At 41.5% G+C, this 18504-nt stretch overlaps 1 protein-coding gene across 1 annotated transcript in view; it reads left to right on the forward strand.

The window, feature by feature from the left end:
* The window catches only part of LOC310990402 (carbonic anhydrase-related protein 10-like), a gene marked incomplete at both ends in the record, with an annotated part of 246495 nt that overhangs the window by 52993 nt on the left and 174998 nt on the right, over window positions 1–18504 (forward strand). Inside the window, one exon of the mRNA XM_083977747.1 lies at window positions 11127–11201. Within this exon, the coding sequence (XP_083833873.1) occupies window positions 11127–11201 (75 nt within the window). The remainder of the gene's footprint in view (window positions 1–11126; window positions 11202–18504) is intronic.

Below are 18504 nucleotides of genomic sequence, written 5' to 3' on the forward strand. Positions count from 1 at the left end.
CGAGCCCCACGTTGGGCGAGGCAAGCTTTTAAGATGGACACAGCGGAACCAAAACAGACTGTTCTAAGATCTGCAAAGGAACCTTGTGTCAGAGAACATGTACTCAATGTGCTCTCTGGACACGATTGTCATTGAATCCATGACAAAGGACCTGCAATATAGGTTGGTGTTAGTGCATTGAAAAGCACAGTGCAAAATTGGATCTTACCAGTTGATCGGAAACTTGTTGAATATAGTGAAAGGCTCTCACTCTAGTTTTACATTTGGAGTCGTTTGGAAATGAAAAAGAAAAGTCTTGCTAGCTGTAATACTGCAAAAGTATTGGTGGAGGACGAGGCTCTTTCTGGGTCATGAAAGTTTGAGTTTGACGCTGGAATGAAGAGAAGGTCTCCAAGGGTGCAGTCTTATGACTTTTGTTCATTTGTCCATGAGCTACAGCAATATGGAAAAGTCTCTGATTCCTCACTCGTCAGCTGTTTGAAAGATTTCTCGTAAATTTAGTGTCATGTAAGTGCTAGATGAGCTGTCGTTTCGTTTTTTATGTGATAGTTCAGTAAAAGAAGGCCCGGCTAGCTCAGTCGTTAGAGCATGAGACTCTTAATCTCAGGGTCGTGGGTTCGAGCCCCACGTTGGGCGAGGCAAGCTTTTAAGATGGACACAGCGGAACCAAAACAGACTGTTCTAAGATCTGCAAAGGAACCTTGTGTCAGAGAACATGTACTCAATGTGCTCTCTGGACACGATTGTCATTGAATCCATGACAAAGGACCTGCAATATAGGTTGGTGTTAGTGCATTGAAAAGCACAGTGCAAAATTGGATCTTACCAGTTGATCGGAAACTTGTTGAATATAGTGAAAGGCTCTCACTCTAGTTTTACATTTGGAGTCGTTTGGAAATGAAAAAGAAAAGTCTTACTAGCTGTAATACTGCAAAAGTATTGGTGGAGGACGAGGCTCTTTCTGGGTCATGAAAGTTTGAGTTTGACGCTGGAATGAAGAGAAGGTCTCCAAGGATGCAGTCTTATGACTTTTGTTCATTTGTCCATGAGCTACAGCAATATGGAAAAGTCTCTGATTCCTCACTCGTCAGCTGTTTGAAAGATTTCTCGTAAATTTAGTGTCATGCAAGTGCTAGATGAGCTGTCGTTTCATTTTTTATGTGATATTTTAGTAAAAGAAGGCCCGGCTAGCTCAGTCGGTAGAGCATGAGACTCTTAATCTCAGGGTCGTGGGTTCGAGCCCCACGTTGGGCGAGGCAAGCTTTTAAGATGGACACAGCGGAACCAAAACAGACTGTTCTAAGATCTGCAAAGGAACCTTGTGTCAGAGAACATGTACTCAATGTGCTCTCTGGACACGATTGTCATTGAATCCATGACAAAGGACCTGCAATATAGGTTGGTGTTAGTGCATTGAAAAGCACAGTGCAAAATTGGATCTTACCAGTTGATCGGAAACTTGTTGAATATAGTGAAAGGCTCTCACTCTAGTTTTACATTTGGAGTCGTTTGGAAATGAAAAAGAAAAGTCATGCTAGCTCTAATACTGCAAAAGTATTGGTGGAGGACGAGGCTCTTTCTGGGTCATGAAAGTTTGAGTTTGACGCAGGAATGAAGAGAAGGTCTCCAAGGGTGCAGTCTTATGACTTTTGTTCATTTGTCCATGAGCTACAGCAATATGGAAAAGTCTCTGATTCCTCACTCGTCAGCTGTTTGAAAGATTTCTCGTAAATTTAGTGTCATGCAAGTGCTAGATGAGCTGTCGTTTCATTTATTATGTGATATTTTAGTAAAAGAAGGCCCGGCTAGCTCAGTCGGTAGAGCATGAGACTCTTAATCTCAGGGTCGTGGGTTCGAGCCCCACGTTGGGCGAGGCAAGCTTTTAAGATGGACACAGTGGAACCAAAACAGACTGTTCTAAGATCTGCAAAGGAACCTTGTGTCAGAGAACATGTACTCAATGTGCTCTCTGGACACGATTGTCATTGAATCCATGACAAAGGACCTGCAATATAGGTTGGTGTTAGTGCATTGAAAAGCACAGTGCAAAATTGGATCTTACCAGTTGATCGGAAACTTGTTGAATATAGTGAAAGGCTCTCACTCTAGTTTTACATTTGGAGTCGTTTGGAAATGAAAAAGAAAAGTCTTGCTAGCTGTAATACTGCAAAAGTATTGGTGGAGGACGAGGCTCTTTCTGGGTCATGAAAGTTTGAGTTTGACGCTGGAATGAAGAGAAGGTCTCCAAGGATGCAGTCTTATGACTTTTGTTCATTTGTCCATGAGCTACAGCAATATGGAAAAGTCTCTGATTCCTCACTCGTCAGCTGTTTGAAAGATTTCTCGTAAATTTAGTGTCATGCAAGTGCTAGATGAGCTGTCGTTTCATTATTTATGTGATATTTTAGTAAAAGAAGGCCCGGCTAGCTCAGTCGGTAGAGCATGAGACTCTTAATCTCAGGGTCGTGGGTTCGAGCCCCACGTTGGGCGAGGCAAGCTTTTAAGATGGACACAGCGGAACCAAAACAGACTGTTCTAAGATCTGCAAAGGAACCTTGTGTCAGAGAACATGTACTCAATGTGCTCTCTGGACACGATTGTCATTGAATCCATGACAAAGGACCTGCAATATAGGTTGGTGTTAGTGCATTGAAAAGCACAGTGCAAAATTGGATCTTACCAGTTGATCGGAAACTTGTTGAATATAGTGAAAGGCTCTCACTCTAGTTTTACATTTGGAGTCGTTTGGAAATGAAAAAGAAAAGTCTTGCTAGCTGTAATACTGCAAAAGTATTGGTGGAGGACGAGGCTCTTTCTGGGTCATGAAAGTTTGAGTTTGACGCTGGAATGAAGAGAAGGTCTCCAAGGATGCAGTCTTATGACTTTTGTTCATTTGTCCATGAGCTACAGCAATATGGAAAAGTCTCTGATTCCTCACTCGTCAGCTGTTTGAAAGATTTCTCGTAAATTTAGTGTCATGCAAGTGCTAGATGAGCTGTCGTTTCATTATTTATGTGATATTTTAGTAAAAGAAGGCCCGGCTAGCTCAGTCGGTAGAGCATGAGACTCTTAATCTCAGGGTCGTGGGTTCGAGCCCCACGTTGGGCGAGGCAAGCTTTTAAGATGGACACAGCGGAACCAAAACAGACTGTTCTAAGATCTGCAAAGGAACCTTGTGTCAGAGAACATGTACTCAATGTGCTCTCTGGACACGATTGTCATTGAATCCATGACAAAGGACCTGCAATATAGGTTGGTGTTAGTGCATTGAAAAGCACAGTGCAAAATTGGATCTTACCAGTTGATCGGAAACTTGTTGAATATAGTGAAAGGCTCTCACTCTAGTTTTACATTTGGAGTCGTTTGGAAATGAAAAAGAAAAGTCTTGCTAGCTGTAATACTGCAAAAGTATTGGTGGAGGACGAGGCTCTTTCTGGGTCATGAAAGTTTGAGTTTGACGCTGGAATGAAGAGAAGGTCTCCAAGGATGCAGTCTTATGACTTTTGTTCATTTGTCCATGAGCTACAGCAATATGGAAAAGTCTCTGATTCCTCACTCGTCAGCTGTTTGAAAGATTTCTCGTAAATTTAGTGTCATGCAAGTGCTAGATGAGCTGTCGTTTCATTTTTTATGTGATATTTTAGTAAAAGAAGGCCCGGCTAGCTCAGTCGGTAGAGCATGAGACTCTTAATCTCAGGGTCGTGGGTTCGAGCCCCACGTTGGGCGAGGCAAGCTTTTAAGATGGACACAGCGGAACCAAAACAGACTGTTCTAAGATCTGCAAAGGAACCTTGTGTCAGAGAACATGTACTCAATGTGCTCTCTGGACACGATTGTCATTGAATCCATGACAAAGGACCTGCAATATAGGTTGGTGTTAGTGCATTGAAAAGCACAGTGCAAAATTGGATCTTACCAGTTGATCGGAAACTTGTTGAATATAGTGAAAGGCTCTCACTCTAGTTTTACATTTGGAGTCGTTTGGAAATGAAAAAGAAAAGTCTTGCTAGCTGTAATACTGCAAAAGTATTGGTGAAGGACGAGGCTCTTTCTGGGTCATGAAAGTTTGAGTTTGACGCTGGAATGAAGAGAAGGTCTCCAAGGATGCAGTCTTATGACTTTTGTTCATTTGTCCATGAGCTACAGCAATATGGAAAAGTCTCTGATTCCTCACTCGTCAGCTGTTTGAAAGATTTCTCGTAAATTTAGTGTCATGCAAGTGCTAGATGAGCTGTCGTTTCATTTTTTATGTGATATTTTAGTAAAAGAAGGCCCGGCTAGCTCAGTCGGTAGAGCATGAGACTCTTAATCTCAGGGTCGTGGGTTCGAGCCCCACGTTGGGCGAGGCAAGCTTTTAAGATGGACACAGCGGAACCAAAACAGACTGTTCTAAGATCTGCAAAGGAACCTTGTGTCAGAGAACATGTACTCAATGTGCTCTCTGGACACGATTGTCATTGAATCCATGACAAAGGACCTGCAATATAGGTTGGCGTTAGTGCATTGAAAAGCACAGTGCAAATTGGATCTTACCAGTTGATCGGAAACTTGTTGAATATAGTGAAAGGCTCTCACTCTAGTTTTACATTTGGAGTCATTTGGAAATGAAAAAGAAAAGTCATGCTAGCTCTAATACTGCAAAAGTATTGGTGGAGGACGAGGCTCTTTCTGGGTCATGAAAGTTTGAGTTTGACGCTGGAATGAAGAGAAGGTCTCCAAGGATGCAGTCTTATGACTTTTGTTCATTTGTCCATGAGCTACAGCAATATGGAAAAGTCTCTGATTCCTCACTCGTCAGCTGTTTGAAAGATTTCTCGTAAATTTAGTGTCATGCAAGTGCTAGATGAGCTGTCGTTTCATTTTTTATGTGATATTTTAGTAAAAGAAGGCCCGGCTAGCTCAGTCGGTAGAGCATGAGACTCTTAATCTCAGGGTCGTGGGTTCGAGCCCCACGTTGGGCGAGGCAAGCTTTTAAGATGGACACAGCGGAACCAAAACAGACTGTTCTAAGATCTGCAAAGGAACCTTGTGTCAGAGAACATGTACTCAATGTGCTCTCTGGACACGATTGTCATTGAATCCATGACAAAGGACCTGCAATATAGGTTGGTGTTAGTGCATTGAAAAGCACAGTGCAAAATTGGATCTTACCAGTTGATCGGAAACTTGTTGAATATAGTGAAAGGCTCTCACTCTAGTTTTACATTTGGAGTCGTTTGGAAATGAAAAAGAAAAGTCTTGCTAGCTGTAATACTGCAAAAGTATTGGTGAAGGACGAGGCTCTTTCTGGGTCATGAAAGTTTGAGTTTGACGCTGGAATGAAGAGAAGGTCTCCAAGGATGCAGTCTTATGACTTTTGTTCATTTGTCCATGAGCTACAGCAATATGGAAAAGTCTCTGATTCCTCACTCGTCAGCTGTTTGAAAGATTTCTCGTAAATTTAGTGTCATGCAAGTGCTAGATGAGCTGTCGTTTCATTTTTTATGTGATATTTTAGTAAAAGAAGGCCCGGCTAGCTCAGTCGGTAGAGCATGAGACTCTTAATCTCAGGGTCGTGGGTTCGAGCCCCACGTTGGGCGAGGCAAGCTTTTAAGATGGACACAGCGGAACCAAAACAGACTGTTCTAAGATCTGCAAAGGAACCTTGTGTCAGAGAACATGTACTCAATGTGCTCTCTGGACACGATTGTCATTGAATCCATGACAAAGGACCTGCAATATAGGTTGGCGTTAGTGCATTGAAAAGCACAGTGCAAATTGGATCTTACCAGTTGATCGGAAACTTGTTGAATATAGTGAAAGGCTCTCACTCTAGTTTTACATTTGGAGTCATTTGGAAATGAAAAAGAAAAGTCATGCTAGCTCTAATACTGCAAAAGTATTGGTGGAGGACGAGGCTCTTTCTGGGTCATGAAAGTTTGAGTTTGACGCTGGAATGAAGAGAAGGTCTCCAAGGGTGCAGTCTTATGACTTTTGTTCATTTGTCCATGAGCTACAGCAATATGGGAAAGTCTTTGATTCCTCACTCGTCAGCTGTTTGAAAGATTTCTCGTAAATTTAGTGTCATGCAAGTGCTAGATGAGCTGTCGTTTCATTTTTTATGTGATATTTTAGTAAAAGAAGGCCCGGCTAGCTCAGTCGGTAGAGCATGAGACTCTTAATCTCAGGGTCGTGGGTTCGAGCCCCACGTTGGGTGAGGCAAGCTTTTAAGATGGACACAGCGGAACCAAAACAGACTGTTCTAAGATCTGTAAAGAAACATGTACTCAATGGGCTCTCTGGACACGATTGTCATTGAATCCATGACAAAGGACCTGCAACATAGGTTGGTGTTAGCACAATGAAAAGCACAGCGCAAATTGGATCTTACCAGTTGATCGGACACTTGTTGAATATAGTGAAAGGCTCTCACTCTAGTATTGTCAAGTTTTACATTTGGAGTCGTTTGGAAATGAGCAAGAAAAGTCATGCTAGCTCTAATACTGCAAAAGTATTGGTGGAGGACGAGGCTCTTTCTGGGTCATGAAAGTTTGAGTTTGACGCTGGAATGAAGAGAAGGTCTCCAAGGATGCAGTCTTATGACTTTTGTTCATTTGTCCATGAGCTACAGCAATATGGAAAAGTCTCTGATTCCTCACTCGTCAGCTGTTTGAAAGATGCGCAACTGGATCACCTGAAGCGCCGAGAAGTGGGGGCATTTTCATTTTGGCGTCCAAATCCTCCTCGGCCGGCTCGCACCCTGCAGGTCTATTTTGTTCACGATCCGCGAGCAATTGTGTCAATCTTGGCAGGAAGTCACACAAAGAAACACGAGAGAATCAAGTCAATTTTCAAAATAAAATACCACGATTGACAAATACGTGAGGCCAATTGTGTGTACGTTTGTAGCCTATTTGTTTTTATTATTCTAAACAGAGTGCGAGAGATGAACACACACACAGCTGAGGGGCAGAAGCGCTTGTCGACCCCCCCCCCCCCCCAGTCGGAATGGTCTGATGGGGGGCAGCAGATTTAGCGCATATGTTTATTACCGTCACAACGTGACCTGTCCATTTGCCCGTGTGTGTGTAAGTGCGTGTGCGCGCGCGAGAGAGAGAGTCGCGGCCACCATAGATCGTTTATTAATGTGAAATGCTGGCTGCGCTGGTTGAAAAGTTCCGTTTTTACTGAGTAGGAAATATGACCTCAGCTGTGATTGAATAGCACCTAAACCGAGCAGAGTTGTATCTGTGTAGTGGAAAGGGATGGGGGCAAAGTAATGGTAACTGGTAGTGGAAAGCCTGCTTTACATTGTTTTAACATAAAAAAAAAATCATTCTGAATGTGTGGCGGCTTTTATTTTACTGTGGCGGTGCGCCACAATCAATCACATGTAGTGGAAACCCTGAATTGATTAATTACTTTTTGAATTTAGCCAAAGGCTCTTAATGTCTGCATTCTTGAGCCTTGCCTTGCCTTACATTTGGAGTTGGAGTTGTTTGGAAATCAATAAGCAAAGCAATTCCAGCTCAAATACTGCACAAGTGTTGGTGGAGCATGAGGCTCTTTGAGGGTCATGAAAGTTTGAGTTTGATGCTGCAATGAAGAGGTCTGCAATGGTACAATCTTAGGAGTTTTGTTCATTTGCCCATGAGCTACAGCAATCAGGAAAATATTTGACATTCCTCTCCCGTCAGCTGTTCTCCATTTGTTTTTTAACCTCAAATTAAAATCTTAATGGTATTACTGTCATGACAGCTGGGTTATCAGAGATTTTTGGAGACTGCTCTTGGGACCTGAGAGCAAATCAGTCAGAGCAAGTAGCTGATGTCTTCAACTGGGCAGGTTTATTGTTCCCGAGAAATGCTTTCAGATCCTGATCAGGGCTGACATGACAGATTATTGATACGGGTTTTGGATGCTTTGAAAGACACAAAGCAATCCTCGTAGGAATCTTATCAGGTTTACACAGCCCACAGAGATAAGGGGAATGTAGCCCACCTGTTTTCATTCATCTAGCTGTATTTAGCTGAAAAGAAATATATATATATATGAAGGGGATGGAGATAAAGCATCTGAATACAGCTGATATTATATCTGTAAAGGGAATGAAGTTTGAGGAAGCCCCTTTGTCAACTGGTCACTAAAATATAATTCACATTCTTGGAGATTCAAGAAATGTATCTTGTTATCTGGTCTCTTTGGCATGTCTTGATTCAAAGGCGTAGGAAATTGTCTGCCTTATGTAAGCTTTGCTTTGTCTCACAAATAATGCCACTACCAACATGGAGGGGTTTCATAAAATGTGAACAAATACAAATCAATATATCTACTGTGACTAAAAGCGGTGGTGAATGGCAGTCGTACCGACCAATGAAAAGAAACCAAGCATCACTCTTTATTAGATGTAAGTCACTTATTTATGAATGCAAATTAGCAAACAAAAAAACCCTCTCTTTTCTTTGCTGTTTGGTGTAAAAAATGAGAGCAATACTTCACAACCACAAAACCTCACAATATTAAGAAAACTGTAAAAAGGTACATTTTTGTTCAATATTTATTCTGTTGTTTTATTTATTTATTTTTCCTTAGGTTACTGTTTGTTTGTTTTCTTAATGTTATCTCATCACTCAGTAGTGTTTTAGTCTCAGTGCTGCTGTATTCACTGTGCATTCAAGATGCAATCAATAAAATAAATGAATAAGATGTTGTCTTACTAGATGTTAGAGATGTTGTTTCCTGCTTTTGTGCAGACATTATGGGTCATGCTGCAGTTTGCTTTCTGCACATGTCAGTCTCACTAACATGACTGTATGTCTGCTTTATATTATACTGATTCAGTACCTTGTATGATTTTGAGACAAGTAAAAATGACTTTAATACAGCTGGCTTCATTTAGTTTAGCCCCAAGGGCTCAGTAGGTAGAATAACATAGGTTTCTCTGTGTATCCTTTCTACAGACTCTACAGATTGGATGCTGGGTAATGAAAGCTATAGAACGTAACTTTATTTGTAATGTATACACACACACACACACACACACACACACACACACACACACACACACACACACACACACACACACACACACACACATTATGGTGCACGTGTTGAGCTTTATGTGGAGAAGTACTATCAAAGGTGTCTATAATACAGACTCAGTGAACAGCAGCGTCTTCTAAGGTTTTTGAGCAAGCCTGGCCCTTCTGACAGTTTCTGTTGAATTCATTTCTATTTATGTGGTGCTAAACCATAACATGCATTATATTGAGGCACTTTACAGAGTGAGGTCAAGACTTTATAATATTGTAGAGGAAAAAGCCAAAAGTTCGCAAAGTGAGAAAACACAGTGGAGAAGAAAAACTCCCCTTTAACACAAAGAGAGAACACGCCAACAAACCCAGACTCAGAATGGGCAGCCGTCTGCTTTGACTGTTTTGGTTGAGAGGAGGAGAGGGCAGATAAGGGCTGAGAGGAGATAGAGAGAGAAGGGGAACAATCTTACTCTTCTTTTCAAGCACCATCACACTGTCAGCTGACAGCCCAGGATGCAGTCACAAACTTGAACAGCTGTGTTGTGCAGTTGAGAAAATGAAGTACTGTGTGAGTAGTAACATAAGTAGGTAATGCCTATGTAGCAGGCACCACGTAGACAGGGGTCATGGCTGATTGGATCCCAAACAATTGCCATGGTTAGATCTGAGGACTCCTAGTAGTGCATAGTTTCCATATTTGATCTCTTCTCTATGCATTAGGGATGTGAAGATTCACCGATTCATATCGGTGGTCCGATATAAACATATACGGTTGAATTTGCGATGCATCTCTTCTAGCCTTCTACATCGGTAAATTCCATGGTTAAATTGATCATTTCATTTTCCGAGGCAACCTGAATGCACCATCGTGAAAGCCCTGCGCAGCTAACAGGGCTAGTAGCTCTGCTACTCTGCTGCACGGAGCTACACCTGAGCTCTGTCACTGGCTGGAGAGAAAACACCGACTCTCCACCCAGAGACTTGTCTCTCTTTTAAGTTGTTTTGTGAAGCACTTTTTAGACTTGTGTTTTTAAAGGTGCTATATAAATAAAGTTATTATTAGGCCTATTATAACATGCAGAGGTGCCACCACACCAGACTAGCCCATATGATTAAGCTGGATTTCATTTCTACCATTTATTTCCTCTAGACTGTACCTTTCAAATATGATTTATTGGTTTGCCCTGTAAAAATTAACCAAATGTAGGCTACATCCCTCAAATTGATACAGAGAGTAAAGCAATAGTGGTATTGAGGTAATAAACTTGATGTGGGAAGAAACTCTCATATCACAACCGTATCAAACATCATATCGAACCGAATCTCTTTGTAATTAAGTCATATCGTTATCAAATTGCATTTGAATCGCATCGCATCGTGAACAGGAGTGAATCGTATCGCATCGTATCGACGGGAGCTTCAGTGTATCGTTAATGTATCGTATCGGTGGCAGCGTATCGAGATGCGTATCGAATCGGCCTCAGTGGTGGAGATATACAACCCTACTATGCATGCATGGATGTTTCCCAAGTCTAAACATATGCAGGTGAAAAGTGACAGTAGGTGGGCATGTGAGTCTGGCAACCTATTCACTCACCCTGGCAGTCAGCTGCTCAGGTTTGGTTGGTGTTTGGTTGATATGTGACCTGGTTCTCTACCATTGGGATGTACCCGTCAGCTCCGTTTTAATTATGCTGCTACTGTCAGGCAGGCTGGCTGCAGCTTGCAGGGTTGGGTGGAAGCAGAGATACAGCACAATCAGTAGTAGCCTGAGGCCAGAAACGCATAAGACACACAAGTGCTGTGTACTATAGGGGACTGTGTGCAGCAGTGACGCATAGGAACTCCCTCCATATGCCATATGCAGTGTTTCCAGCAGGTCTGAAATACACTGGTGGTGGTGGTGGTGGTAGACCCCAGCCACCGAAGTAAAGTTTAGTCTATGTGTGGGAAACACTGATATATGAACAAACCTCCATTTGACCTTCTCTAAGTGAAATAATCAACAGACCAGTAATAATGTAAAGGTATAATTCAAAAACAATATGTGAATGTTTATATAATAAATTGATTTCATTTGTATTCTCTCCCTGTCTTTCTTTATCCCTGCAGCTCAGCCTATTGCATCCAAGCTTGATGAGAGTTGGTGGGCGTATAAGGATCTTGTCCAGGAAAGCTTTGTTCCAGGTAAGAGACAATAACAGACCTCATGCACATCAAGGTTCAATTCCACACATGGATGTAAATGCTATGAATGATGGCAGGACAGGATCCTGCTGGGAATCCAGCAAATCCCCAAAATGTGGGTCTGTAAGCCCAGAAAGGCGTCAGCACCCACCAACTAATCTCCACCACCTTTACAGTCATTATAATGCTCCTAGAATTGAGGTTAATGTGGTTCTCTGGTTTTCTTTTCTCTTCTTCTGTTTATCTTCAATGCACTGGTTTATATGGTGAAAATCTGGAAAACTACCGATTTAGCATTACTCTGATAACAAAGGAAGGTTTGCAGCTTAGTCCAATGATATAACCAGTTTACTTTACTCCTTAAAGGGATAGTTCACCCAAAATTGAAATTTCACTCATTATCTACTCCCCCTCATGTGGATTAACGGCTGGGAGAAGTTTCAGAGTCCTCCGTGGCTTCTCTGAGTTACAGGGGGTCTCGGCGTAGCAGTGCATGTCCATATAACGGTTGCAAATGGATACCAACTGTCTTCGTAACAAAAAGACACACCAAAAAACATCCAAATACCTCCATGCTGCTCGTATGTAATGTCCGTCTTGTATTGAAGCCCCGAAATGCGGAATTGTCCCGAAAAAAATTAAATAAGTCTATTTTTCAAGCTTGTTTTGTAATGGAAGCTTCTCAAAGCTCCTCTTCCCGGTTCGTCATATTTGGACGAACTGGGAAGAGGACAGACCCTGGTTCGTCCAAATTTGACGAACCGGGAAGAGGAGCTTCCGCTACAAACAAGCTTCAAATATAGACTTATTTAATTTATTTCTGGACAATTTCACATTTCGGGGTTTCAATACAAGACGGACATTACGAGCAGCATGGAAGTACAGTATTTGGATGTTTTTTGGTGTGTCTTTTTGTTACGAAGACAGTTGGTATCCATTTGCAACCGTTATATGGACATGCACTGCTACGCCGAGAGCCCCTGTAACTCAGAGAAGCCACGGATAACTCTGAAACTTCTCCCAGCCCTTAGTCCACATGAGGGTGAGTAGATAATGAGTGAAATTTCAATTTTGGGTGAACTATCCCTTTAAGGTCACTACAGTACAGTTTTACTTTAATCTGTTTTGTAGTCCAGTAGTTCAGCCACACTTCCAGTATAATTCAGGGGACAGCAATGCCACTTGGTATGAAGTTCATTTACAGATAACTGTATAACAGAGGATGAATGCAAATGATTGTGATGATTCCTTTACCGTTGTGCGATACAGGGTTTTCAAAACTCTTCTGAGGTTGTAGAGAAAGTCTGTTCTGAAGTGATTTATGGATGTTTAATCACAATACATGTAAAAAATAATGATGTCCTTGGAGACCGTAAGTCGCGCTGAATCAGTATCATTTCTGTATTTAGATCTGACTGAGTTACACCTCCCAGAAGAAGTGAGTTATTTGATGCAAATTGTGGAATGAGCGTTAGGTTTCTTATCTACTGCAGCTGCAGGGAAACAGGTCAAATCAGCTGCCAAAATATAACAACTAACTTACTGTAGTTTTCAGAACATCTTTGTCTAATGTTCTTCCGCCTCTGCTTCCCCTACAAGCTCTCCATTGCTCGGTGTGATTTCATGTGGAAGAACAGTCAGTGTCTGTGTTCTGTCAAAAGTGTTCACTTATTCCTTCATCTTAACTGTAGCGTAGATGTAGCTTCTGTTGAAATAGATCATTTTGCATACTGGTGAGTTTACATACTTGGTGGCACCACAGATGCCGAGGGCTTTCGCGAAGCTTAGTGTCGTTGTTGAGCTCGGTGCTCTATAGCTTTAACTCCAATTACAGCAGACTGTTACAAGGAGAAACCTCCAGAAAATAAAACAGACCTTGTACTTGAAATGAAAGCTTAGTCAAATTAAAGCATTTAGTTTAACAGATTATATTCTCAAACGTATTTTCAAAATATGAATATCATTGAAAACCTTCTAAACACAGGAGAACAGACCATAACAGCCTAATTACACAACTTGTCAAATTGTAAGTAACCTACATTACATTGTAAGGCCAGTGCTCATCAACACATGGAACCCCCCCTTTGGTGGTTTCCTGCTAAGCAGTGTTGGAATCCCCTGCAGCAGCTGGTGGCATATCTAATGATTATTTGGCCAGATCCCAAGCACTGATCCCCACTTCCTGCAGAAAACATGTTTTTTTTTTTTTAATATTGAGTGTTAGATTTAGATGCTTTTTGAGAAGTTTATTTGGAAGAAAAAAAAACTAACAAAAAAAAACAAAAACACAATATGGGTAGTAACAGTCAGTTTGGTCTAATTGTATTATGTTTCAACCGAAAAACAAACAAACATATTTTATGTACTGCATGTGTAAGGTTCACTGAGAGTAGTTAGCAGTGCTGCCTCTGAGATGTCACAGCAAATCTCCCAAGGAATTGCATGGGGCCCCTTACGGGAGGTCTCATACTGAGAAGTCATTGCAAATTGTCAGTGGCTTGTTAAAGGAGGGAGGGAGCCGCATTTTGGGACATTGTTATGGAGTTAAGATGCCCACCCCGCCTGCTCACAAGCTGTGTTTCTATACTTAACTCACTACAATTACTGTACTACCAGGCCCTATATCAAGTTGGTATAGGGTTGCTTCTGGGAAAACCTCTAGATGCATTTTTAAAGGGATAGTTCACCCAAAATTGAAATTTCACTCATTATCTACTCACCCTCATGTCGACTAAGGGCTGGGAGAAGTTTCAGAGTTAGACTTAGCTTGAAATATAGACTTATTTAATTTTTTTGGGGACAATTTCGCATTTCGGGGCTTCAATACAAGACGGACATTACATACGAGCAGCTTGGAGGTATTTGCATGTTTTTTGGGGTGTCTTTTTGTTACGAAGACAGTTGGTATCCATTTGCAACCGTTATATGGACATGCACTGCTACACCGAGCCCCGCTGTAACTCAGAGAAGCCACGGAGGACTCTGAAACTTCTCCCAGCCCTTAGTCCACATGAGGGTGAGTAGATAATGAGTGAAATTTCAATTTTGGGTGAACTATCCCTTTAAGGTCACTACAGTACAGTTTTACTTTAATATGTTTTGTAGTCCAGTAGTTCAGCCACACTTCCAGTATAATTCAGGGGACAGCAATGCCACTTGGTATGAAGTTCATTTACAGATAACTGTATAACAGAGGATGAATGCAAATGATTGTGATGATCCCTTTACCGTTGTGCGATACAGGGTTTTCAAAACTCTTCTGAGGTTGTAGAGAAAGTCTGTTCTGAAGTGATTTATGGATGTTTAATCACAATACATGTCAAAAATAATGATGTCCTCGGAGACCGTAAGTCGCGCTGAATCAGTATCATTTCTGTATTTAGATCTGACTGAGTTACACCTCCCAGAAGAAGTGAGTTATTTGATGCAAATTGTGGAATGAGCGTTAGGTTTCTTATCTGCTGCAGCTGCAGGGAAACAGGTCAAATCAGCTGCCAAAATATAACAACTAACTTACTGTTGTTTTCAGAACATCTTTGTCTAATGTTCTTCCGCCTCTGCTTCCCCTACAAGCTCTCCATTGCTCGGTGTGATTTCATGTGGAAGAACAGTCAGTGTCTGTGTTCTGTCAAAAGTGTTCACTTATTCCTTCATCTTAACTGTAGCGTAGATGTAGCTTCTGTTGAAATAGATCATTTTGCATACTGGTGAGTTTACATACTTGGTGGCACCACAGATGCCGAGGGCTTTCGCGAAGCTTAGTGTCGTTGTTGAGCTCGGTGCTCTATAGCTTTAACTCCAATTACAGCAGACTATTACAAGTATTTCTATTCTTTTGTCAGCGAGCAGGAGAAACCTCCAGAAAATAAAACAGACCTTGTACTTGAAATTAAAGCTTAGTCAAATTAAAGCATTTAGTTTAACAGATTATATTCTCAAAAGTATTTTCAAAATATGAATATCATTGAAAACCTTCTAAACACAGGAGAACAGACCATAACAGCCTAATTACACAACTTGTCAAATTGTAAGTAACTTACATTACATTGTAAGGCCAGTGCTCATCAACACTCCTTTGGTGGTGTTGGAATCCCCTGCAGCAGCTGGTGGCATATCTAATGATTATTTGGCCAGATCTCAAGCACTGATCCCCACTTCCTGCAGAAAACATGTTTTTTTAAAATATTGAGTGTTAGATTTAGAAAACACAATATGGGTAGTAACAGTCAGTTTGGTCTAATTGTATTATGTTTCAACCTGAAAACAAACAAACATTTTATGTACTGCATGTGTAAGGTTCACTGAAAGTAGTTAGCAGTGCTGCCTCTGAGATGAGAAGTAATTGCAAATTGTCAATGGCTTGTTAAAGGAGGGAGGGAGGGAGCCACATTTTGGGACATTGTTATGGAGTTAAGATGACTCACAAGCTGTGTTTCTATACTAAAAAGCAGACCCTATAGGGACCCTACGTTCATATGTAGGATCTTTTGTGCGTAGTATCCAGTGTTATCCACGTTGTCCATGTTTCAATGTAGACGTGTGTCAAGCGCAGTCACGCTCCAAAGCGACACCATAGCGGCACGCATTTGGTGCGACACGCATGCAAGCGCGCCGCATATCATGTGATAAGAGTTAACCAATCAGCTCCATGGACCTGCTCCTCCAGCAGCATGCTACCCTGCTCTCAGAGATTGCCTCACTCCCCCTGTCCAGCCCCCTGCAACCACATCTCACTCCACATGGAAACACGAAAATGACATTTTTATAAGTCTACTGCCTAGAAGGAGTTTTTGAAAATATCTGTTTTTAAAGGAATGGTTCACCCAAAATTCAAATTTCACTCATTATCTACTCACCCTCATGTCGACTAAGAGCTGTGAGAATTTTCAGAGTCCTCTGTGCCTTCTCTGAGTTACGGGGGGGTCCGCGCAGCAGTATTTGTCCATATAATGGTTGTCAATGGATACCAACTTTCTTCGTCCAAAAAGACACACCAAAAAACATCCAAATACCTCCATACTGCTCGTCTGTAATGTCCCTCTTGTATTGAAGCCCCGACATGAGAAATTTTTCTGCCGGTCAGTGCAAATCACGCGAGATGACCCCCCCCCCCCCATAACTCAGAGAAGGCACGGAGGACTCTGAAAAATTCTCACAGCTCTTAGTTGACATGAGGGTGAGTAGATAATGAGTGCAATTTGAATTGTGGGTGAACTATCCCTAAGGACCAAAAATGCTGTTTAGGTGTGGATGACAGCTTTACATGCACTATTTATTAGCTAAAATCAAACCACTAGACTTGTTTTGTCATCTTAACACAAACTGAGAAAACTGTTCTGAGAACAACTGAGCGTTTGAATTTGGTTTTCATCACAGCACAGTTTAGGGGACCATCAGAGAGCGGGAGAGATTGATGGATGTTTAATGGGGCAACACTCAGCAGAGTAACCAGGGAAAATCAAGAGGATGAAGAGAAAAAGATTCACTAAAACTGTCTCTCCTCCCCTCTTGATTTTTCTTTTTTCCCCCTAAGTCACACTCCAACAACTACGCCTCCTCCCTCGTTAATTGTTAACAGGAAAACGTCTTCTGTATAGGCTGATGTAGCACATGAAATGCGTCACTAACTTTCCAATAAAGATGGAAACAAGACAAGGTCACAACCTTGTACATAGATCTGGACCAGGATCAATCCTGATTTTAGAACTGTAGTTGTTTGACAAAATCACGTAAATAAGAGAAGAGGACTGAGCTGATTCTGGCTTTATTTACTTATGAACTGATCACTGAGACGAGACAGACTATCTTTTTCTTTATTTTGTCTCTCACAGCTCACAGCCTCTGTCTGAGGTCAACAATAGTTTATCTATTTCCAACTCCAGAAATAAATAGACTTTTATGGAAGCTGGGGCTGCTTGATCATGACAAAAAATGATTTAACAATTACTCTTATAACATTCTTGACCAACAAACTTCAACACCACTGAGATCACTATTATAGACTAATTATAGATGTTCCTTCACTTACTGGAAGTTCCCGAGGAGCCATGAAACCAGATCACACATCAGTGGACTGCCCAAAACAAGACCTGTATGCACTGAGCTGGTTGGCATCCATACACAGTCCAGTCATGAACAGGGCTGCAGTCTGCTTAAAACCCCCCCCAAAAAAACATCTCTAAATCTAGACAGCAGTAAACATCACCTCATAATAGGTGACCCGCTCTGGCGAAATGAGTCGGAAGTCGCAACGTTCTATTTTTAGATAATCAGCTGATAGCCTAACGTGGAAAATCAATAAAAAAAATATTTTGCTAATTTCAAAGAATTTACATTCAAAAACAATCTCCCAAAGTTTCATAGTCCAGATAATTGAGGAAAGGCACGTAAATGACGATTAAAGTTGACTTACAACTTTTAACCCTTTGGAGAGGAGCACAACAGTAGGCTAAATAACTTCTGAACCTGATAGAGACGAGCTGTAAACTGCATCTGAATCGTGAGATTCTCCGCTTTCCGAGGGTCCTTGAATGGTGCATTTATGACAACAAGGGTAGTCACATGTAAACATACGGGACCAGATTAAAAAAAAGTAAAAAGGACGGGACCAGATGCTAAGCTGAGCGGTAGCAGCGATGCTAAACCGAACGTAGCATGCTAACGCTTGCAGATGTTTTACAAAACATGAAATATCTTTTGAACCGTTTATGATAGAGACGAGCAGCATCTGAATAGTCACATTCTGCCTTCCGAGGGTCATTGAATGGTGCCTCTACAAGGTACGTGTGATCACATGGTACGGAACAGACGCCAGATTCACTGAAGGCTTTAAACCAGAGAGGTTCTAAATTGTTTGAACCCAATTTTCTCAGGTTTTCAATCGAAAGCAGTGAGTGGAAGACCATAATTAAAATAAATTAAAAACTTTGACTAGGGTATCATTTTAAAGCTTATTTTCTCCTCTTTCCATTGATACCAAACTCTCAATTTTGAAATTTGGGTCAGTGTGACTAATTTTGCTGGATCGGATTAATTTTAAATTAAATTAAAATTATAGAATTTTTTGCCCAGAAACTCCAACTCAGTGATGAGGCACATGGCTGACCAGTGATGGAAATAAGTCAGTCAGTCAGTCAGTCAGTCAGTCAGAGACATCCCAGATCACGGGGCTGTTCCCTGTGTTACTGTAGCACTTCTCTCCTTCCCTTTCTTTCACCCTCCTCCTTCCCTCCCCACATCCAGTGGCGGACTGGGACAGAAAATAGGCCCTGGCATTTTTGACAGAGAGAGGCCACACATTATA

The sequence above is a fragment of the Trachurus trachurus genome (assembly GCF_905171665.1).
Source record: "Trachurus trachurus genome assembly, chromosome: 8".
Lineage (NCBI taxonomy): Eukaryota > Metazoa > Chordata > Actinopteri > Carangiformes > Carangidae > Trachurus > Trachurus trachurus.